We start from the raw sequence: 25180 nt of genomic DNA, 5'->3' as shown, positions 1-25180 counted from the left end.
TTAAAGAGTTCCAAGTACTCAATAGTTTTTAAGGTAATAACTTTACTTTTTGACTGTTGTCTTATTGAAGTTGTAAAACGTTTTCTAAAGTCAAGCTTTAGGGTTTTTTGAAAACATATACACACATTTTTTGCCCATATAAAGTCCTTGGTAATCCTGAATTTACTGTAGTGGAAAGGTAATGTGAAATATATTTCAGTGTTATTGCAGTGTAAGTAACTTGTATTTATACAGTTATTTGTTAATTTTTACTCATGTTGTTATTGTTGCGTTTTATAATTATATAGCACATTGCTTTTACAAAATCTTATTTCGATTTGAATTTGTCATTTGAGTACTAGAAACTAGAAATGCTCCTCAAATGTCTCTGCAAATCACTAAAATATTTATTCCATTACAGTTAACGTCCATTTCATTGCAGTTGATATAAATGTTTTTAAGACCTTTGCTTCTAGTCACAGCACTTTTCCTTTAAAATGATTTGATGGCAATTTTTTAGCAGCTTATTTAGATTAGTGTCAACTTCGTATCCATCTAGATTTAATTAAGATCTGTATGTAGTAGTGTTTTTAAAGGCTTCCCTGTTGTCTACCTATAGATCACTTTGAAGGATGTAAACAAAAAACAATGGTTTCAACATATTTCCTATTATCCATTGTTTTGTCTAAAGCTAAAGAAGACGCAGATTGATAAATAATGTCATGATAGCTGTTTTAGCATATGATTGAATTGCCTCTTGTTACAGTTATGAAACAGTTTGATTAAAAGCAAGAAATGTTTATGGGCCAATGACATGACTACATTGAAATTATCTATTGACCCATTATTTTTGATTCACTATATAACAATTAAAAACAAGGTTTTTATAACAATATTTGATTAAAAATGCCCATAAAGTTATAAGATTTTGCTAATTAGAATAAGTTTTCACAGTCTATAAATAACAATTTTAATATATTATTATATGTAATGATGAAAAATCCTGATTTTATATGATATTGATGCTCTTTTTCTCTCAGTTTACACAAAGGTCCCTGTCTAGCGAAATTTCTAGGTGGCCCAACCACTCATGCAGTGCTCTCAGCATGTTTTTTTATTTTGAATTTTTTTTTATTAACAAGAACCAGCATGTACAATACAATCACTTTACATATCTTAACAAGAATAAAATAAGTGAGGAAAAATTGAAATTAAAGGAGAAGAGTAGAAGAAGAAAAAAAAAAACAGTGGAGAAAGTACATAATTATCAAATTATATACAAATATATTACGCACATTTTCCAATTTTAGTTATTAACAATAGTTATTAATGCACTTTTAAATTTTTGTAGAAATAATTTTGTGGGATAAACTCTATGAAGTAATTTAAATGATATGTCTTTAGCCTTACTTGTAATAAAAAAAAATTGAGGTAATGACCATACTAGAGTCCAGTTTATATTATTAAATATATTGTTCCAGTGAAAAAAATAATATATGGTATAGACATATTTTCTTTTAAGATTAAAGATCTAATTTTGTGATTATTAGGCTTAAATCTCTCAGCATGTGTCTCACATCTAGCACCCTCCAGAGGAGAAACCTCTATTTAAAAAACAAAAAAAAATACCATCGTGGAATTTCATTGGCTCCACTATACCGACACGTCAGCACACGAGGCCGGAAAATAGATTGCCTCTAGCGAATGAGTTCACATATGCAAATCCGTTTCAAAAATTTCCCGGGAAATCTGAGTTTCGCGGGAGGACCTTTCGCGCGTAAACCTCATCCCCTACTTCATTGTCCGCTTCCTGGAGCCATTTTTCGCTGAAGCAAGAGCGAGATCGCATCGCTTTTTAATCGCTTACATCGGGTGTTTTATCCTTTAGCAATTGCACTCATATTACAGCTATGCATTCCTAGCACTGTCCGCTACCATCATTTATGATCATTTTACACCCACTCGCCCGGATTTGGTAGAAAACTAGCTTCAAATCACAAGTGGGACAAAGGGAACCTGCGCCTCTGAGGATCATGAGAAAGGGGGGTTCCTCGGTCCCAGGACAAGTCATGTTGACAGGGGTTGTTAGAGCTGAACAGCACGGTGTTTTTACTGCGGTTTCCGATCGACGGTGTGCAGTTTATTCCAATGCTACCCGTATACAAATAAACACACCGCCGTCCACTAATAACGGCTGTGTGCCCGAGGCTTCTGCTGACAGTTTGTACACAACTCCTCTACAAGGATCCACACATGGGACAGGACTGCGACCCACGTTAGGACGACCACCGGTAAATGACTTGGTTTAATTCTGTGTTAAAGTGTTGCACGTTCAATCCTGTAAATGTTAAGTCGTGAGGCTAAGTCCACTTAGCCTACTTCTGCTGTCATCATGGCTACTGCTGGAGCTTCTTTAAGTCCATTCAGTCTGCAGGTTTATGCAGATTCTGAACTAAACTGCACGTTCATGCTATTAAACAATTTAGCACATTAACCAAATGTCCCCCCAAATATGCATGACGCATAATGATTGTTTACTACAATGAAGACGCCGCATATTTCCGCAATGTAACGTTTGAGTTTGTGCAGTATAACTTAAGACAACACGACTGTATTCGTATTAAACAATGTTTCAGTGCAGTATGTCGTTGTTCAACTTCAATATTGTATTATTTTAGTGTTTGTAAGTCGCTTGGTTGTGCAGTTGCACGCCTCTTAAAGTTTTTGTCAAAGCTCGAGAGTCGCCGATGTAAATCGTTTTTTGTGTGTATAATACATACCCTATGTGATGTATTATCGAGTGGATGTTCTCTGATATCTGTGTAAAAGTTGGCTTTTCCGTGCAAAAGCTTCAATTAGTGAGTCTAGGCCCTGGTTTGTTGTCTTAGGATGGGGGATGGAGTCCTTTCTGAGCTCGCGTACTCTGTGCTAAGCTGAATGCTTTGCTAACTTGTTTTTATCGTTATAAAGTGCTGAAATTCATGACTGCTGTTAGCTCTTTAAGTAATTTTCTACGTAGGTTCGATGGTTTCCATATTCTCCAAAACCTAAACTAATGTGTGGTTTAATATGTTTTATAGGTTTAAGATCATTTAATTCATGATTTAATTACGACTTCAAACTAAACTTCACTTCATTGCTTTAAGTTAAAGTTGACAAATGGCCAACCTTTTAACTAAAAGTACGATGTGTAACGTTAGTAGAAAGCTAATGAAGGAAAGAAAAGAGCTGTATTGCAGTCATGCAAGGCTAATTTAAATTCTACAATAAAAATTATCACGTAAGAGTCATATAATTGTGACAATAAATATTTAATTGTGGTCGTCCTAATGTTAATCTTACCAAATGCATAAATGCAATTCAAATTACGTTTGGATTAAAAAGAAAATGTTTTAATTCAATAAAATTGACTTTATTTAACAACTGGGTTTGTTCCACAAAATTACTTTTACAATATAATCTTTAGGACTTAAAGCATTGATATTGTATTGTTTAAAAAAATAAATGTCTAAAAACATAGCGTTATTTTAAAACAGTTGTCATTTCATGCTCTAAAGCTGACCTTTTAATATTAGAACTATCATGGTTTGAAAAACAGAACAAAAAAAAGACACTCAACAGCAAAGCTAGAAATTCTTAATCTAGATAAACCGAGATTTCCTTCGTAGTTGCTTAATTCATGTATGCAGTGTATTTGTGCATGTCATGCGAGAGATGTATTTTCTGCTTGTTTAATGATGACATCAGTGTTTTTGCAAAATGCAAAAAATAGATCCTGACTGCATCTATAATTATCATGTAGTCGGTGCTACTTTCTTAGTTTCTCAGTGGTCACTGAGTTTAAGCCTTTGGAAAAGGAGGACAGCCATTTTACTGCTCCCCTCTACTGTGTCTGTGTTGTCATGTGCATTTTAGTTTGTGTATTGTTAGTGAAATGAGTCTTTTTAAAATGCTTTAGAGATGTATAAGGTGCTAGCTTTATTTATATATATATATATATATATATATATATATATATATATATATATATATATATATATATATATATATATATATATAATTTTTTTTATCTAGTAATTTTTACCAACAACTTATTAGCATGTTTTATGCAGCGAATGCCCTTCCAGCTGCAACTCAACACTGGAAAACACCCATACACTTGCATTCACACTCGTACACTGGACAATTTAGCTTCTTCAGTTCACCTATACCCAATGTCTTTGGACTGTGGGGGAACTGGAGTAACTGGAGGAAACCCATGCAAACATGGGATAACATGCAAACTCCAAACAGAAAACCCAACTGACCCAGCTGAGGTGCGAACCAGCGAATTTTACCAACTGCGCCACTGTGACACCCTGTATACTATTCTATTTGTTTTTATCTAGTCTTTTTTCCATCCTTTCCACATGAAGTTTTTCTGTTTGGTTCAAAGTACTTTGACTTTACTATATATTTAGTTCCTAATGCACATTAATGGTGTAAACTTGGGGTTTTAACATGTATGTAAAGCAGGTTTAGGCTGGTAATGTGTGCATGTGTGTATAGTTTTTATTTATTTATTTATTTCTGGGGTGGAATTTAGGCTAAAAGGAGGCTGGAGCTCGACATCACAGACCACCAATACAGTGAGCCAGCTAAAACTCTTCGAAGTCGCAAAGGAGCTCTTAAACTGAAGATTCCCAAAGGTATTAAGTTAATTCTTTTGCTCCACAATTTTTATGATGTAATAAGTATGCAGAACTACTGGCATTAAATTATACCATCTAACCAGCCTGCCTTTCTCAGGCTTCAATGTTAAAAAATGAACATTGACGTCTTTTGCATTTTCAGCCCCCAAAACCCCACCGGAGAAGACTCGATACGACACATCCTTGGGCTTCTTAACTAAAAAGTTTTGTCAGCTTCTGGCGCAGTCCTCTGATGGAGTATTGGATCTCAATAAAGCTGCCATTGTACTCAACGTCCAGAAGCGACGTCTGTATGACATCACCAACGTGCTGGAGGGAGTGCGCCTCATCAAGAAAAAGTCAAAGAACAACATACAATGGCTGTGGGTTACTAACAGACTTGCGGTTCACATTAGGGCTGCATGATATTGGGGAATGATTGATTAGTCCGATATTTAGTTTTTTTTTCAAATTACGGGTTATTTTTATGTTATGGTATGAAAATATGCAGGTAGTATTGACATGTTACTTGAAGAGTTCTAAATGGAAAGGATAAATATCTTTAAATTAAGAAAATTTCACAAGATAGAGGTCTGATTAGGGGTGTGAACCTACACTGATCTCAAGGTTTGGTTATGATTATCATGCCATCGACTTGGTTCAATTCGATATCTCGGTGCATTGGGGATGCTTTCCATAAACAATTTTATATATTACTTGGCAACACAATAATTGTATGTATTTTTTTGTAAATTTACATTTTATATATTATTTGTGATACAATTTTGTCTATTAATACAAGCGGTCAGATATATGAACTGTAAGCTAAAAAAACAAAAACAAAAAAAAAACACTCTTTTTGAATGTTTTAAAACTAAAGTCCAAAAACAAAGTGAGCATTTATAGCAAATAAACTAATTGTAATAACTAATTGTGCACAGCTATCTGCTTAAATAGTTGGAGCGTTTTAATTACTCATGGTTTCCTCCCTTGCTATAGTAAGCCACCGCCATATAACACAAATGTAGTAAATGATGTCTGTACAAATTAACTGGTTATGATTATTGCTAAACCAATACCAAATTGTTTGTGTCTGCATCGCGGTGCATCAAAGTAACAATTACTTTTTACATCCCTATCGAATTATAAAGTGTTTTGTCATTTTTGGGGAAAAAAGATTGTTTTTGTATGGTTGTAAAACGTGGATAAGATGTGCATTGCAAATATACCAAATTGCTGTAACCTCTGAGTTTTAACACTATTGTTGCAATACTATTAAGTTATTCTCAATTTTAAACAATGTATGCAGTCAAGACTTTATTTTAACAATGTGCTTGAGAATACATAAAAACATTGCCAGGCAGTTTGGGGGTAACATTGTGAATTCCATAGTAATGGTAGGTTTAGGGTAAACATTGTGAATTCTTTAGTAATGGTAGGTGAAAGGTGCCCAAATGTCCTACAACTTCAAGCAAGATTGTAGAAAAGTTTTATATTCCATAAAGCAACAAAAGGATTTATGAATGGCAGTGGTTCAATACAACAACATTCGGTTGCATATTGCCAACATTGCAAATATTGGCTGTAATATGACTGCCTTCTACTTTATACAACATACTTTATCAATGGTCGCAAAGTGAGTTTCGATCCAAGTGCAGTTCTCATTGTAAATAGACAATATTAAATACTCGTGGGAATGGAATCTTTTAACAATTTGAGTTTGTTTTACTTTTAGAAGTGAAAATCTTTCCTTAAGTGTTAAACACTCATAGGTTTGAATGTTTTTGGACACACTTCTGGCAATGCAGATTGCAATCAAATCTAAAGTTTACATATAATGTTTAAAGTCACCCAAAAATGAAAATTATTAATTACTTATGTCAACCAATGAAAGCCTTGTTCTTTTTAACACCAATCAAGGTATTTTAGGATGAAATCAGAGAGCTCACTCATCCTCTATGTACTGCAGAGATCTCAACTCAGTCTAAAAGACCTTAAAAAGCCTCCTCAAAACAGACTACATGACTTCAGTGGTTCAATCAGAATATCATGTGAATTCTAATTGTGTGCGCATAAAACAAAATTTAATGAATTATTACTAATCAATGTTTCTCAGTGTCAGTATATTCTGCATGTTTACACGTCACATGACATGCATTTATTTGCATTTAAAGGCAATAACCTAATATCTGTTTGGAAAATGACTAGTGCAGTGGTTGCAACGGATGTGAACTTGTCAACATCCATTGACATGATTTTGGAATTATTTAATGCGGGAGGAGAAATGTATCCACTCCTGTGGATGTGATAGAGAGAATTACTAAAAAAAAAAAAAAAGTTTAAGTAAAAATAAAATCATTGACATTTCTTGATTAAATCCAAACAAAAAGGTTGTTATTTAATATTTGAGGACATGTTAATACCAGCCTGGAAATGAGTTAACATATACAGTCCCTAATTAGCAGAATGCACAAATTAAAAGTAATTTTGCATTGTCAAATTTAGTTTTATGTCGTGCAGCTCTAGTTCACATTTTTAAGTTTTATTATATTTTTGATTGTAGGTCTGAAAAGTAGTGTTGACGTTTGTTCTGGCATTTACAGGGGCTCCAGCCTGCCATCAGACGGTGGGCTTCCATCTCCAGCAATGCAGAGTCACAGCCTGGCCAGAGAGATGCTGGCGCTCACTCAGGAGGAGAGACGTCTGGATGAGCTCATACAGACCTGTACGAGGAACGTCCAGCAGATGACAGAGGAGATCCACAGTCAGAAATATCCTTTGCTAGCAGTTAGCCGTACGTTTTCTAAGTGTATAATGGTTATTTGAGGACAGAAAATCAGAGTGCGAGAAGGAAAGCAAACCCGTATATGTTACATGCTTTGTCCTTAACCTTTCTCACATATGCCTATGTGACCTATCAAGACATTCGAAGGATAAAAAGCCTAAAAGATCAAACCGTCATAGCGATTAAAGCACCCTCTGAAACGAAGCTGGAAGTGCCTGATCCAAAGGAGGTAAGTTTAGTTGACCTTATACATGTTATGTGTAAAAACATGTTAAGTCAGGAGTTACATGTGGACCATTTTCTACGTTTGGTAAAACAAATATTTGCATTATAATTGCTAAACTGTTTTTCTTCAGCGAAAATGGTCAAGACATTAGAAGATTAAAGAAAAATATCTGAAATGAACCACATTATCATTCAAAACTTATTGAATTCCCACCTTTGCCCTTTAGATTACAAATGATATCTCTAAATACTTGGCAGATGGAAAGTGTAAATGCAGCAGTAATAAACTCTTTGTAAAATGATAGTAAAATCTTTCTTTTGCCAACCGGACCATTCAAGACTCTTTAGGGTTTGATTGATAGTTTTATTATATCGTTTTGTTATACTCCACATTAAAAAAGTCATGGTAAATTGTGTTAAATGGTAGTTTTTTGTGTCAATAATTACGTACAGAAGTGTTGCAGATACATACCCCATTTATCAAATGTTAAGGGAGTGGCTCATGGTCATGATCCTGTGATAAAATGCAAGAAATCTACAAAATTAGCTTGTAAGCCAAATAGTGTTTTCTCAAAAAAAAAGCCTCCTCAAAACAGGTCACATGGCATACGTTTATTTGCAATTAATGGTAGTAAATTCATATCTGTTTGCATAACGATTAGCACAGTGGCTGCAACCCATGTAAACCCATATACATTCATTTTGGAATTACTTAATGTGGGAGGAGAAATAAATTTTAATTGCACAACATTGGTTAAAGGCAACCTTATCATTTCACAATAGCTTTTATTAACTTTCGGTAAACATCACCGAAAAATTGTGAAGAAATAGACTACTGCACTTTCTTGTGGAAGTGATATAGAGCATCACCTTAAGTAAAATCAAAACATGGAACTTGCTTGATTGAGTGCGCAAGATTTTGATACAACACCGGCACTGCATGTTCCTCCATGTCGCGTGTAGTGATGGATCGTTTTTGAACTATTTGTTTATTTTGAACAAATCTTTTGTATGACTTAGGGAGTGAATCATTTGTGCATGTGCTCGGTTGTACAAGCGGAACTTCTGTGCTACCTTGGAGTGGTATGTTTCATGCAGAATGCGCACGTATGGCTTCAAACTATATTGATATGAAAAATATTGGATAATCCCGCATCGCGTTGGGGAATCATGTCGATATAATCCAGAACTCAATATACCGCCCAGCCCTAGATTCAATCGCAACCCTTTTTGTTTAACGTGTGAACACAATGACCAATCATAGGCATTCAAGATCTGTAAGAACATGTTACTTTAGACATGTTTATAATAAAAAGACTGTCTAATATGTCTCTCCACATAAAACTATAAAATGTGAGTCATATTTTGTTTACTTTTTATTTATATATATATATATATATATATATATTCACGCCCTATTCACACGGGGCTTCAGCGTCAACGCTTCCCATTCACTTTGAATGGGTGACGTCAGGCGTTGCCGAACTGCATTGTGGATCCGTCGGCGCCGCTTCAGAAGCGTTCCTCGCTGCAGAAGTTGGGACCAGCTCAACTTTTCAAGCGCCGACGGAAGCGTCAGCCAATCAGATCGCTGTATGCAAATACACCAGCTCAGACAGTGGCCTATTGCTGACTGAATTTCATTGGCTGACGCTTCTATGACGATCGTTTCAGCTCCAACTTCAGACACGCCCTCTGTCAAGCGTTGACGCTGAAGCCCCGTGTGAATAGGGCGTAAGGGTGGAGCCGAACCCGAATACGGTATTCGGAAAGGCACGAATAGCGTGTTTTTACGAATGCTTGATTCGAACAAATACTTGAAAAATTATTTGTATTCGGGAGCAAGAAAAACACTATCAAAAAGCAGCGTTTCCTCATGAGACCACAGTGCATGCCCGCGTGAGAGTGAGAGAGAGAGAGAGAGAGAGAGAGATGCTCAGTAGTCGGAGGGCGGGGCGAAGATAAATGGTGTCAGGCACAAGCTTCTCCACAGCAACAGACAGAAGGCTCGGCTGAGCGAAAAAAAATACTTCACTGCATCACTATTTTTGTTAAATAGATTTTTGTACCTTAATTGGGTTCCAAAGGCAGTTTATAAACTTGTAGCGGAGTTGAAGCGGAGTTTTGAGTTTGAAGGGATATTCTATGACATTATTGACGTCTGCAACCGGGTGCTCTGTTTACGCAACGTTAGCTCTGTTAGCGCGGTAATTTAGACAATAGACTGTTGACAGAGTAACGTTAACGTTCGTTTATAAAGGTTAAAACGATGCTTTTGCAGTTGTGTCGAATAGTATGCACTTATGGGAGTTATATGGTACGTCTAAATTACTGTCTTTTGCAGACAGCAAGATATATGCTATAGGCTAGTTAACCTTAGCATAGCTTCCCGTCACTTTTTATTAACTTGAAACTCCTCAAATACATTTGGGCACCATGAAAAAGAGTGAAAAAGACTACTGCTGAGCCATTTCTTATTCCTTCACCAGTCAAAAGAAAAAAAAACCCTTCATGTTCTGTGTGGATTCATTTTACAGTTAGTGGAGCTGCAGATAAAACAAACTGATACTGTATAATGTGTGCAAAAGTGAAATCAGCAGAGATATTAAACATCTGTCAACATCTTCTGTCCATAATCATTTCCTTTTGGCTAAATCCCTTTATCAATCTGGGACAGTGGAATGAACCACCAATTTATCCAGCATATGTTTTACGCAGTGGCTGCCCTTCCAGCTGCTACCCAGCACTGGGAAACATCCATACACTCTCTTTCACACACATACAATAGGGACAATTTAGCTTACCCAATTCACCTGTATTGCATGTGTTTGGACTGTGGGGGAAACCGGAGCACCCGGAGGAAACCCACGCCAACATGGGGAGAACCAAGTCGGGGCTCGAACCAGCAACCTTCTTGCTGTCAGGCGACAGTGCTACTCACTGTGCCACCGCGCAACCTTCTGTGTAATGTATTATCACATGCACTAAAAGCATCCTCTCCTGATACTGTCTGTGAACCCCCCACAAGCATCAATCCCCTCAATCAGCACAGCTATGTTCTGCTAAATCCTCCACAAGCACCAAACCATCAACACAGCCACATTCTGCCCCAGAAAGTCAGTTTAAAAAAAAAAACAAAAAACAAACAAACAAACTTTGTGTCTGTTTTGTGGCAGGCAGATGACAATAGCAGGGCTGTATCTTTTAGTATTATATAGAATACTTTTTGTTCTGCCAGATCTCCCAGGCAGGGTTTTATTTAGATTTATTTAGTTAATTTTAGTTTTTGGAATTCTGTCCATTGGAAAGAAGTTCTTTCAGAAGAAGAACAGTTTTTTGAAGTATTATTTGTTTTTATTCTGTCTATTCAGTGTCCTTCAACAAGAACGGTGGTGGTGGGGTTCATAATATTCACAATGGTATTTTATTAGTTGTTGGTTTAACCATGGATGAGATAATGGCTTCTATGTTATTTTCTTTTCAATGACATTTCTTGTCACATGTTCAAAAACAACAGCCAATATTGCATGTCTATAATTTATATAATGGGTTTAATTAAACAATACTTTCACTATAACGTAAATTAGAAGTGTAATAGAAAAAAAATATATTTTTGCGCCATTTTGAATTTTACTCGAATACAAATACAAATACTTTTCCCCCCTCAACAAATACAAATACCGGCTGCTCCGCACATCCCTAATATATATATATATATATATATATATATATATATATATATATATATATATATATATATATATATATATATATATATATATATATATATATATATATATACACACACACACACACACACACACACACACACACGTTTAAAAGAAAAAAAATTTTAAAGATCAAGTCCTTTTATTATATAAACTCTTTTGTACATTTTCTGGAATAACTAACCTAACAAAAAACTATAATGTGAAAGATATTGTTACCATGACATAATCTTCCTCATAACGTGAAATAAACTTTTGGTCATTCCACCCAGCCCTAGTTGTTACTTTGGTTTTAGTAGGCTTTTTCATCGTTTTAAATGTGTTTGCAATGTCTTTCTTTTCAGAGTTTACAGGTACACCTGAGTAGCTCGAAGGGTCCTATTGATGTCTTCCTCTGTACGGACGGTGGTGACTCTGGAAGTCCACTACAGAATGGGCTGGATGTAAATGGAAATCACCCTGCGTTTCTCAAAGTCTCCCAAGGCAAGAACTCCAGCTTTTACAACAGTAATATTTGGCCTTTCAGGAAAAAAATAATTGCTGAAAAAAATAAATCATTAAAATTTGAAAGGGTTTTTAGTGGTTTGTATACCATTCTAGTAAAACAGTTTTTTTAAGGACTAAGGCACTTCAAGCACCCTTTTATTTTGTAAAGAACTGTGACATATTAACTATTTTTCAGATGTGTAAATGTGTTTCTTAGCCTGAACTTTATTGCCAAGGATTATTTTTAGAGATTAAGTTTAGATCAGGGCTCTGGGCTGGTCTTTTCATAACTTTAGTGTTTTTAACTTTGAGGAGCTGACTTTCTTTTGCTGTTTGATGGAGCTGATTGTCCTGCATGACTATTGCTGGCTGATTGAGTGATGTTGCAGAAAGAGCTTCTGATAAACGCTTACATTCACTCTGCCATAGGGCTGCTCATTTTGGTTAATTTTGCCAACTGACAATCGCTGCTCGTTAACTGAATATTAATCGTTAACAGATTAATATTAAAATATTATTTAATAAAAAAAATGTATGTGCCTATTTTGTGTGACAAATAAATATTGAATTTTAAAATACTGATTTATTTTAACATGCGAACAGCATACAAAATGTAACGGAGCATCTTCACGCACATGCAGGGTTTTTAGCTGCAAAAAAAACAGAATAAACTAAACAAAAATATTAAAATAAATACTGCTCTAGATCTTTTTTACTTCAATGACAAATTTAGATTACAAACCGAAAACACTGACTGAATCCTTTTTAAGAACCGGCATAGGCTGTTCTTCCAATCATGTTTTTTTTCTACCGTCAAATAAAAAAGAGGCTACCTCAAATAAAACTATCCATAGTAAATGTACATATAATTATTGCTCCTTTGTTAATATTATATTACAAAACCTCTGTCAACATTTTTATTAGAAGTCATTAGTTTAAAGATTGTCTTATTTATGATTATGACTTATTTCCTCAGTCTGACCCACGGTTCATGTGTGCGCGCAACTTGTAATGATAGACAATAAACCTTAAGGCTCTATGTTGACTTTGTAAAGTATAGGCTACTACATGGTATAACAATTTTGTTGTTTACATATGATGTTGCATTAATTTGCATATGTTTTATAAGCTGTAAAATGAAAGCCTCAGTTTGGTGCGAAGTTATTATTATGCAAAAATCAGGAAAAACTTTGAATTTGTTTAATTGGTGGATTAGGTTACTTAGACTATTTAAAAAATGTATATTATGTAGATCAATTATCAACCTACATCACACATGACGTCCCACCGTTCAACGGTTGCAAAAAAAGACTGCAATAGTAAATATGTGCTGTTGTGCGGTAGGATGCCAAATTCGAGTCTAAAGTCCAAAAATAGAAAACTTTTACTAAACACCACACTGCATCACTGCCAACTGCAGACATCTTTGGCTTAAAGGGAGCTAAATGAAGTGATGACCTAATTAGAAATGCTTGACTCTGCAGTTCTCATGTCATATCAGGTAAGTTCACGCTATGCTGAATCATACACATCACTTGTTTTTGATTGCAGAAATGATTTCAGCAAAAACAGTTAGATATAGTTAATTAAACTGCGGACACTGAATGCTAAAAATGAAACGTGAAAGTGTAAGTTATTATGGTAAAGTTGATTTTATATTCACACATTCATTCAGTGACAACTTGTGACACTCCCTAAAGTGTTTATCACGCACTTTGAATATTCGGTCGGAAATAACCTGCTAATGTGACATGAAAACAACATTAACACTGTTTATTTGACTGTAAACAATGTTGTACTTTGATAGTCATTGGCTGCTAATACGATTTCGCTATTAAGAGTTTGTAAATAGGCGAGGCAGTGGCACAGTAGGTAGTGCTGTTGCCTCACAGCAAGAAGGTCACTGGTTCGAACCTCGGCTCAGTTGGCGTTTCTGTGTGGAGTTTGCATGTTCTCCCTGCCTTCGTGTGGGTTTCCTCCGGGTGCTCCGGTTTCCCCACAGTCCAAAGACATGTGGTACAGGTGAATTGGGTAGGCTGAATTGTCCGTAGTGTATAAGTGTGTGTGTGAATGTGTGTGTGGATGTTTCCTAGAGATGGATTGCGGCTGGAAGGGCATCCGCTGCGTAAAAACTTGCTGGATAAGTTAGCGGTTCATTCCGCTGTGGCGACCCCGGATTAATAAAGTGACTAGGCCGACAAGAAAATGAATGAATGAGTTTGGAAATAATACTTTTATGAAATCATATTATTATAGAGAAAGTCAGAATGTGTGAAAAAGCAAAAAAAAAACAAAAAAAACAACAACTTTACCTCCTATGTGTAAGTTCACATACCCTGCCGTACAGTTGTAGTTCGCTGTCAGAATGCAGTCCTTTTGCTTGTTGATGATTATTTACCCAGGCCTTGTATAGCTATTGTCTTCTTTTCTTGTCTTTGGCTAGGCAGAATCTCGGTTTTTAGCTCTACATGGTGTTGAATCTGGTAATCATGGGACAATATTTCTTGCACATGACCACACAGAACAACATTGTTGGCATCCAAAGACTTGTGGGCCTTTAACTTCTGTCTTGTAAAATTACTTGGAGCTTCAATGAGATTGTATATTTGGGGCTGGAGGCTTGGTCATTTCGTCTTATCCAATATTCATTGCGAGGGTGCTATCGCAAATGGACCTGTCAGATAAACGCTGCTCACTTTAACATTAATTTTGCCGGATCTCTGTGCTTATCACTGAGTGACGAGCTGTTATAATACGCTGAAAGCATTATGTAAATAATATATAATATGTAATTAATATATCTTATTTCTAAGACACCAACAAACTCTGTGCTGGATCAGATGTCATGCCCTTGTTGTAAATGCTAGCGCTCCCGGTTTTTATCTGCCACCTCCCTGCGCACGCATCCTAAATGTTTACAAACATGGTAATTGGTCTATAAGAACTATTAATAACTTTAATTTTCCAAATGGAAAAGGTTGGTTTGTTGGTTGTAGCCTACACTACATCATCAATAGCCTTTTTGTTGAGTTTATGACGCGGCTCCAGACAGCACAGAGGCAATCAGCATCAGCGCTGGTTTGTCAACTCATCTGTGACAAACTGACCAGAAATATCCTTCTTTCATTTTGCTTCTTTGGCAAAATACATATGTAGGCACGTGTGGTTGCACGTGTTAAGGTCCTGTGAGTTAACAAATATGTGTTGCACATTGAGTGGCTAATCACAGTGAACACGCTTTTCTGTTCCAAAAGCAAGTAAAACCATTCAAAAGATGCGCCTCTCAATGCATAAAGCGTGTTTGCCGTGATCAGTCCCTTATCCAGTCAAACTTTAAAAATAAATAAAATAATATTTTTAATCGTTTAACTGATACTAATAATCGGTTACAAACGCACCCTTTCGGTTAACAGTTAATCAGTTATTCTGAGCATCCCTACTCTGCCATGTAGATTTGTAGGAGTCCATGACCAAATTAACTGCAAAACTTGACACTTCACATCCACCTTTCACTGTTTTTATACACAATGGGCCTCATTCATAAAATATTTGTAAGTATAGGAGTAAAGTCTTTGGAAGCGGTGTATAAATTAAGTCTCATATAAAGTCTCAATAAAGAGTCTCAAACGCACCATAAACAAAATTATTTTGATTATTCTGCATTTCTTTAAAAGGTTTAGCTGCAGCATTTTTTATGAATACAAAAAAGACTAATAGGCCGTATGCATAACAATAAACATTGACTTAATGTTTGTCCAGCAAAGCATTTTTAGCCAGTTTCAAAATGCAACGCTCTCCTCCTAAAAATGGGCAGCTGGTGCCACTTGAGAACATGGTGGCACAGCATTTTCCAGCTGAGACAATTTGGTTGCTTTTGATTTGGCATTAATTATGGATCTAAAAATGCAGTTACATGTAATATAACCATCTCTCTTGTTGTTCAGTCATTGTAGAAGAACAGTAGGATGGTTGATCAGTGTATCCGTCTTGCACCTCCTTCACTGAATGGATGACTGTTTGACAGTGACAAGCACTTTACCCAAAGTTACAGGTGCAATAGGTGATTATTTTCAGAAAAAAAACTTTTTATTAGGCTGGTTCACATCTTGATGGCAATCATTAAATTAAGTGGTCCACATGTATTTATTTGTTGTCAAATATACTGTGGAAGGTCTGAAAATTTCTAGAGGCTGACCCATCACCCTGTCAGAATATGTAATTGCATACCTCTGCACACCCGGTTTGCACAGAAGTCAAAATGACTGGAAACGTCAACAACCAATCTTTTTATTTTATTTTTTAAAAAGTTTGCTATTGTAATTTATTAGTAATTGTACTATGAAGTAGTAGTGAATGTTCTCTTTAGTGAATGTTACGTGATGAATTGTAGTGTGCAGTCAAGTTCCCCTTTAGGAGGCTTGCCTTTGCATTGTGTTTGCTTTTAGTGCTATCAGGAAATTGCTAGTGTTTTCCAAGATCTCCTGTTGCACTTTTAAAAGTAATCAGCTGCGTTTAAAAATTACATACTTCAATACTATATAGTATGCTAAAACAGTATGCGAGTAGTACCCGGATGACCTACTACTTCCGGCGAGATTCTGAAGTGTGCTGTACCCTCAATGGATGCTATCCCATGATGCAACAAGAGAGAAATTATAAATGGGAGTAAAGCAACGCTACTGATGTGGATGGTTCATGAGAAATTGGCGGATGTAGTACGTTCGAGTTCAATTCATACTGCTCACATTCATACTGTATAGAACAGAATTTTGTAATGGTCGAGTAGTAAATTTAACTTCAAATGCTGTACTTATTGAGTAGTAGGCGATTTTGGATGCAGCTATCAACTCAGCTTAACTTGTATATTAGTATATAAAATGTTTTGCATCATTTATACGCGAGCACAGGGAGCAGATGTAATTTTTTCATACAAACTATTATTAGGAAAATTTAAAAAAAATTTAAAAACTCAAATGTATGACAAAACAGCTTTAGAACTGATTTACGCTAAAAAAAAAAAAAAAAGCTTGTTAGAGGCACTTTAGTTTGTCTTCTATGGTTTGCCAGCAAACATGAAGGGTTCCCATCAAACCTGAATAGATGTAAACTAGTTTTCGTCACTACAGTGAAGTTCTCTGTTCATAAAACCTTTTTCTCAACTTAGGCTTGCTTGTACTTTAAATTCTTTTTGGTGGTGAGCCATTTCAGCCGCATTGTTGAACCTATTGTCTGATGAGATTCTCTGCTTTATCCTGCTCACTCGTGCATTTGTCTTTCATGGACAAACAGCCTTTTTGGGGACTTGAATGAGTTGGTGACATTGTAAAGATTCCACATTCCAGAAATCACAGATTGAAACAACAAGCTTCTCTCTCAATGGGCTGAAAGCATAATCACTATAACCTTCACCTGGACAATCTGTCACTTTAGAACGAATTCAGTGGAAAAATTAGGCTGTTAGTTACAGAATTTGCAATTAAAGATTTCATTCACCCAATAAAAAATGATTCTATTAGTTACTCGCCTTCATGTTGTTCAAAACCCCTCTGATCTTCTTCGGCAGATTTTCTAGGTGAAATCTGAAATGGGGCTGTGCGGTATGGGCAAAATAAACCTATTACGATTTTCTGTACATTATTGCTATTTCGATTTTAATCACGATGCAATTGTATATTCCAGGCGCACTCAGTTGAAAACATCTCTTTTCAGACAAACTTTAAATGTAACTTTTCAGAATGCCACAAGTCGGGTAACTAGAACTTGCCAATCAGCTTCATACTTTGTATAGAATATACACATTTAGGTAGACTAATTACCTCAAATAATACAAACTTTTGGAACTTCAGCAATCTTTTGTTAGTTTGTCATCTTCTGAGAAAACGGTTGATGGTCGTCGAGCAACCATAAGCGAAAAAGGAGCATGAGTGCAAAGCGTGTTAATGCTGAAGGAAGTGACGCGTTTGTGCTTTCCACTTGCTTAGATGCAATATATGACTGACTTGCGATTTTACCTGGTTCTGGGATACATCAGCCTTCCTGTATTCAAAGTAATCAAACATCCAAGATGCTGCCCTTTTTTGGCACCAAGTCTTTTTTTTGCTTATCCCTGTTTATGCAGCCTATTCAGTCTTCTGTTCTCACTCTCTGTTTAGCCGTGCTTTGTTATGATTGGTTCAAATAGCATACTGTGGGAAAATCCTGCTGTTGGGTGATTTAGAAATTGTGCATGTCCAAATTGTGATTCGATTTCAATTAATTGCACAGCCCTAATCTGAAAGCTACCTTATTCTCCATAGGCCGTAAGGTTCCTGACTCGTTGAACGTGCAAATATAACACACGTACACACACACACACACACAAAAACATGTCTTCAGTGGTTCAGTTATAATAATATTAAGCTATGTATATACTTCTGTCCACACATAAAACAAAAATACCAACTGTATACATTAGTTCTCAGTGTCAGTATACTGCCTGTTCATGAGGAGAAAAAAAACAATAAACAAAATCATTGCTTTTGCTTTGTTCTCGCAATGAGGGATGTCGTCTGTTTTGAGGATGTTTTTAGACTTTAAATGAGTCCGAAACCTTGGAGGATAAGCTCTCAGATTTCACTTAAAATATAACTTGTCTTCTGAAGGCAAGCTAAGAACTCTAGTAGGCTTGGGCGCTAATATGGTATACCCCAAGATCTAAAAATAGCAATTGTATAACGGTATTGAAGCGGGTACCTTCATAAAAAAACAATGCACTTATATAAAAGACAAGTATTAAATATTTATTTAATGCCTAAAAATGCGTTTGCATGATTGTCATTACGGTACATTGTGGAGGAGAGAGAGGTGAGGTAAGATGGCGAGTTGCGCACCAAGTGACCTGGTCTCGAAAAAGAACACAACCTCTGCAGTTTAGTAGTATTTCGGGCTTCGTCTGAACGAGAAGGGAGAGGTGGTAAATATGAACTAGAGGTCTGCTTTCCCACTGCTCTACCGCGGGAGCCACAGGACCTGACCAATTTCTTGCAGTGCTGGATTAAATTTCCAAATACAGCAAGCAAGCGAGTACGCACGCGCGCGCTTCCACGTGGATGCTGTTTGTGTGTATGAATAGGAAAGAGCGTGATGCTTTGTGTCCCTTGCTTGCTTGCTTGCTTGCTTGGTTGGTTGTGCGTGCGTGTGTGTGAAGCAGAGAGGTAGAGACAGAAAAGAGGAACGGTTTTTCGCAATGGGACTGTTTTCAGTGATGTTCTCTTTTTGGTGACTGATTTTGTTGTACCACATGGAGAGTAATAAGTGATTGGACCAAGTCTAAGCCTTACATCATATATTTTTTTATTATGCACGCTGATACCGTTTACCAAGGTAAAATAGGGAGGAGGTTTGACGGTATCAAAATTTGGATGCCACCCAAGCCTAAACTCTAGCTTGGAATGATGTAAGGGTGAGCAATTAATAGCATAACTTTATTTTTTGGGTGAATAACCTGGGTTATTCAACGCTTAAGAGTACTTGAATTTTAGACATGAATTCAAGGCCTGGAAAGTACTTAAAAATAAACATAGGTACTTGAAAGTGCTTGAAATTGTGGTTTTATTGTGTTTATGGTGTTATTTTAACAACTGTAGTTTGCTGCTTTCAAAAACTGAACAAAAAAAGGTACAAAAATTGTTTAAAAAAAAAAAACATTTTTAATACAATTTAAATCTTTTACGAAAACTATGACAAATAATGCCTTTTATCAATATTTTAGAATCTGCATTTGAATATTACCGGTATTAAATGTATCTAATTGTATTAAAGTTCTTTGAACATGACAACAGTCAGCAGATTTTGAAAGTGACATTCAAAACATCATTATGGACATTTTAATGTACATATTAAGTGTAAGTGAAATGTTTAGTACAGGAAGGATTTTCATTGAGCTCTGTATGCTGAAGGTGTGAATTACAAAGATGTCTTTTTTTTATTTTTTTATTATTATTAATGAGTTAAAAAGTCCTTGAATTTGGTGTCCATGAAAGAGTAGGAAGCCTGAATAACACTTCAAGGACATTTACACCATGTGCCAAATTAGCTCTGATAAATAGGAGGTATCTGAGACTGTTAGGATAATTTCAGATTGGACTAAGCCATGACCTCAATTAAAACATTTGCAAGGTATTACCTAAATTTGATCTTCACTGTATGTTCCGTTCTGTTCTTCAGAAGCTGCTTCAGATGGACCGGCTGATAATGTGAAGATGAACGGCAACTCTAATGCCAGCGTCAATGGTTTTGGGCCAGTGTCTGGAAATGCCCCCATGTCACCCCTCAGTTCCTCCTTGTCCTCCATTCTCCAACAGCCAGAGGAGGCGATCCCCTTCGTGCCTCTGTCTCCTGCTCTCCTCAGCGACGAATACATGCTGGGCTTGGGAGATGAGCAGGGTATTAGTGATCTGTTTGACTCCTGTGACCTGGACACGCTAGCACTGGATGACCTCCTTAGGATATGAGTGACCCCGGAGTCCTGCTTTTCAAGTTAGTCGACCAGTTATTTTTGCATCCTGAATGAAATCTGAATTGACAAAAATGACACGTGTGAATTTTGAGGACAAACTACAGACTGAATTTCGTTTTTCCCTCGTTGTCACATTTGAAATTCAGAGTTTACGCTTGAAACTCAAGTTTTACCACTAAGGGATTCAAAGTTTCTCTTGTCTGATACTGTAAAGATGAGTTTCTGTACATGGATAATGTTTTAAAAGTAATTTTTTAGTGTGGTGAATTGCATGAGTTGTGTGAGTGTCTATCAACTTTGTCATACTGGTCTTTGTGCTCTCAACAAATATATCGCAGAAAGGTCACAATATAGAGTATCTCTCTAATGTCAATGTGATCATTTTTGTTTGTTGAGTTATTCTTGCTTGCTTTTCAAATGGAAAAAGGAAGTGTCTTAGCATTATAGGCTAGCTAAAAATCAAAGAATACTGTACCCTTATTGATTGATCGATCCAAAGTGCATTTGTTGCATCATTTTGTATTTCACTCTAGCATTTGCACAGATCAAGGTGTGAGAGCTATGTTGTGATCTGTCTAGTGATGTGTGGATATATGTAGAATCAAATCTGTTTGACAGTGTCTTATCACTTTGTTACCAAATGGTCTGGGCAAATTTGAACATGCCTGTGTTAACAATGAAATGCTTCTGTGAGTTCTCATTTATTAAAGTTTGTACAACTTTTAGATTGGAAATGACCCTAATGTAGTCCCCTCAATGTTGAATGTATTTCAGTATCTGAATTGCACTGAAGTCTTAAAGCCATGATGGACGTCTGTGGCAAAACTTGCCCCAATGATGTAACATTTAGTGTCCCACAGAGAATTTTAAGGTTTTTCAGTAGCAGGATTGTTTTGTTTGTAAAATCAGATATTTCCCCCCTCAGTTTTGTCCATTCCAATAAATTAATCATTATACAAAGGCTGCCTAAATAATGTAAAATGATTTATTCCTCTTTTTTTTCTTTATATACCTTAAGTCCTGCAAAATAGATTAAGCCAATTTGTTACTTTAGTTTTATTTCTGTAACTTTTAGGTAAGTTCAGTTGTTTAATACTTCAAATTTGAAGTAACTTGTTAATGCAGTTTTTGCTGTGGTTAAAGTAAATTATGGTACTTAATTATGAATTAGTGCTAATGCTCACTAGTTCTTTTGGTTCTGCATAGGAATGAGGGTATTGGTCATATAGAACAATGTTATGAGTAATCTATTTGCCAGTATGTGTTCTATTCTATACAGTGCAAATTTCGGATATTCTATCCTAAATGTAGATTTGATTTTCTTTTTTTATATATATATAATTAGGCAGTTTTGTGTGCCAACGTGTGTGAAAATGTAAAGTTTTATATATGTGGATTGTAAACTGCTCATCTGTTTTTTGCAAAATTGTTTTTAATAAAGTTATGAATTTCTGCACATTTTGCCAAGTTGATATTGCTATGTATCATTTGTATGATCAGTGTTGGGTGTAACGTATTACAAGTGACGCAAGTTAGGTAATAATATAACTTTTCTAAATAAAGAGTAAAGTTACACATTACTTAAAAAATTTAGGTATTGATATTGGAGTTACTTTTTTAAAATATGTAGCACAAGTTACTTTTTTTTTTAAATAATTGGCTTTTAAAAGTAAATTGCTGAATTTTAAATTGAGATAAGAGAATGTGTTCATTATTTTAAACACATGGGGGGAAAAAAAGAATTGTACTTGAAAATGGTTTGCACTTCGTTAATACGACAAAAAGCACAAAGTAGCAAACATTGAGTTAAAGGCCAGCTTTGAAAATCAACTTTTGTAAGCTGTTTGTGCAGAACTGTTTATATGTATACTGCGTCCACTGTTAAATTAGAGTGATATAAACAAGTCTCTTTTTAAATTTTTCTGACATTAAAATAGAACCAAAATCCTAGTGATTTTGAGGCTCACCGCAACGTCATGTAGGAGTGCGGGTTTCCCCACCCACCGAATTGATTGACAGGTGCCATGTTTCTATAATAACATGTAAACACATGTCCACAGAACATTCTTTTGCAAATAAACTGGGATTAAAATATTTGTTACAACTCTTTTTATAAGTTGTCCAAGCCTAAAACGTTAAAACCGCCTGTTTGTAATAGACAATAAAATCATATAATTCTTAACCGCTACAATCACCACGGTGTCAGTAAAGGCTAGTGTGTGTGTGTGTGCGTGTGTGTGTGCTGCAGACGGCATTTGTGTGACACTCATTTCAGAAAGGCTTGAATAAACTCCACCACAAATACACAAAATAAACTTAATTGGTATTTTTGACTAATGTACTGAATTAAAGTTTCATCCATGTCAGTCACTGTACTATTTATCTGATGTAACGCATGGTGAAAAGCAGACACACTGGGGAGAAGCAGCTCATTTGCATTTAAAGCCACAGTCTACAAATACAGCCGCAGTATACTTGGACACAAAAAAGGCAAATTCTGGAGGCTATAACATCCTACGTTATTAGTTTTTGGTGTGTGTGTGTGTGTGTGTGTGTGTGTGTGTGTATGTTCTAAACTAAATGAAGATTATACAGTGTTGTTAATTGCAGAGTTCCTAAAAAATAACTCAAAAGTAACACAACGTGTAACTTACCATAAAAAGTAACTAACACAGCTAGCTACATTTTAGGAGAGTACCTCAATATTGTAATGCATTTCTTTCCCCAACACTGGGTATGATGGTTATGGTATAAATGTTGTTGTTGTTGTTTTTTTTTTCTTTACTACCAGTTTCTATAGCTGGTTGTATTTACATTTTGTGGTCATTTCTTGATCACGATTTGTTGATTCTGTTGAGATGTTTACTAAACACTGCCAAAAATAAAAAATAAAAAGTTCTTAGAAGTTGCTCTGTGATCTTGCATGCTGCAAAGATTCAAAAACGTTGTTGCATTCATAGAATTAGGGTAAAGTAACTTCCCAGTGGGATCGGATGTGCTACTTTATAATTTCCCAAATGTTAATGAGAAATGAAATCGGTTTAATCTAAATTCCAAATGAAGTGCATTTAAAGATGTGAAGTGTCAATCATAGAGCCTTGAGGAAAAAAAAAATCTAGTGACTGATATTAGGGGGTAAGTTGAATCACTAGGGAGTTTGTAAAGAATTTTCTCTTCAGATAAAATATTAAATGTTAGAATAAATATTGAATGTGCAGATCTTGAGCGCACTGTTGAATTTAAATTTGATATTAATGCTCCGTTTTTACATTCAATTTTTTTTTAAAGCCTCCCTCCCTAGCTTGTCAATGTCAGTATGACTGAGATCAAATTTAGCCAATCAAATGAAAGTAGGTGGGGGTTTACTGTACAGAGAAGCCCTGTCATTGAATCAAAAATGTTAGTTTACATTGCTGTCATGCAAATTAACCCACAGAAAAAGGAGGTGGTATTCGTCATCTTTAACTGAATTAATAATAATAAAAAAATAGTTTCTTCTCAGGAATAGCATTCCTTGTCTTATGTCCGTTTGATGGCTTGAGAATAACTGTTTCAAGCAGTTCTCTCCAATCATTAGTTTACTGTGACATGGTAAAGAGGAGTGTGTAAACAAAGCTCAGCCCCTATTTATTATTCTATTTTGGGAAATAAGTTTGTTTTACCAAAGGGCATAAGCAGTACATCCTGTGTACTATTAAAAATGCTCTGTTCCACACAACTAGTTCATGTTGTTCCAACACAAGTTTTTACTCATTTAAGTGAATAGAACATAAAACAATTAAGTTGTCTTCAAAAACTTAAGAACTTGGTGATTAATCTCATGTTAAATAAATATTTTAAAAGAATAGCACAAATCTTTTAGTGTACTGAATGGCTTTACTGAGGGAGAGCTTCACAGGCACTGACGCATTTCAAGTAACGCGAGTTAATTAATAATATGACTTTTCTAAGCAACGAGTAAAGTAACAAATTACTTTTTAAAAATAAGTAATAATATCGGAGTTACTTTTTAGTTTAATTAATCACTTTTAAAAAATAAATTGCTGAATTAAAATTAGTCACAATGAATCACGCAGTCAATGAGTTAATGTGTCCATTATTTTAAACGCATTGAATGACACAATCACAAAAAAATGAGATTTAAACTGTTCTTGTAAAGTTGCTTTATACACACACACATACTTGAAATATATATACTTGAATATATACATACATACATACATACATACATACATACATACATATATATATATATATATATATATATATATATATATATATATATATATATATTTATATATTTCAAGTTTACTGCAAACTTGTAGATATATTGAAATATTTATGTATACTGGGACTTTCTTATAGTATGTAAAAATATAAAATAAAAACAGAATGCAAGAACTGGATAACCTACAGTTACTACTGATGAACCATATTTCTATGAAACTAAAGAAGATGATTTACAAATAGAACTGCAACCTGCAATGTCTGCATTTTATTCATATATATTCTTACAATTTATAGAACATACTTTAAAAAATAGCCAAGGCGCTAAAATTCAAATCTAGTACCGAGACAGCACATTCGGCTGATTAGTGGACATTTTTAAATAAATAACAAAAAACTGCACAGCGTTTTTGTGTAAAGCACTTTTTATTTTTTGCACAAATTTTAATGTTTTAAAAAAAGAAATTAAACTAGAGCTCACTACACTTGTCTTAAAAGTGCTATAACTTATTGTAAAATAAAATAAGTAAATAGGTTATTTTGAAAGGAATTAACTTTTTTTTTGTTTACTTCCGGTCCGGAT

General features: G+C 35.3%; 1 protein-coding gene across 2 annotated transcripts; it reads left to right on the top strand.

The window, feature by feature from the left end:
* The first annotated feature begins 1750 nt into the window (after window positions 1–1750).
* On the top strand, window positions 1751–21826 carry e2f3 (E2F transcription factor 3). 2 transcript variants are annotated; one of them, NM_001080628.2, is made up of 7 exons: window positions 1751–2270; window positions 4565–4667; window positions 4813–5032; window positions 7253–7420; window positions 7549–7663; window positions 11732–11870; window positions 20079–21826. In NM_001080628.2, the coding sequence occupies exons 1-7, from the start codon at window positions 2013–2015 to the stop codon at window positions 20363–20365; spliced, it is 1290 nt and encodes a 429-aa protein (NP_001074097.2). In that variant the 5' UTR covers window positions 1751–2012; the 3' UTR covers window positions 20366–21826. The 2 variants fall into 2 exon arrangements, with proteins under 2 accessions (NP_001074097.2, XP_068071298.1); XM_068215197.2 differs by having other exon boundaries at window positions 1792–2270; window positions 7253–7424; window positions 7553–7663.
* The last annotated feature ends 3354 nt before the right edge of the window (window positions 21827–25180 follow it).

This window comes from Danio rerio, chromosome 19 (assembly GCF_049306965.1).
Source record: "Danio rerio strain Tuebingen ecotype United States chromosome 19, GRCz12tu, whole genome shotgun sequence".
Lineage (NCBI taxonomy): Eukaryota > Metazoa > Chordata > Actinopteri > Cypriniformes > Danionidae > Danio > Danio rerio.
This window is presented reverse-complemented; position numbering and strand designations above follow the sequence as displayed.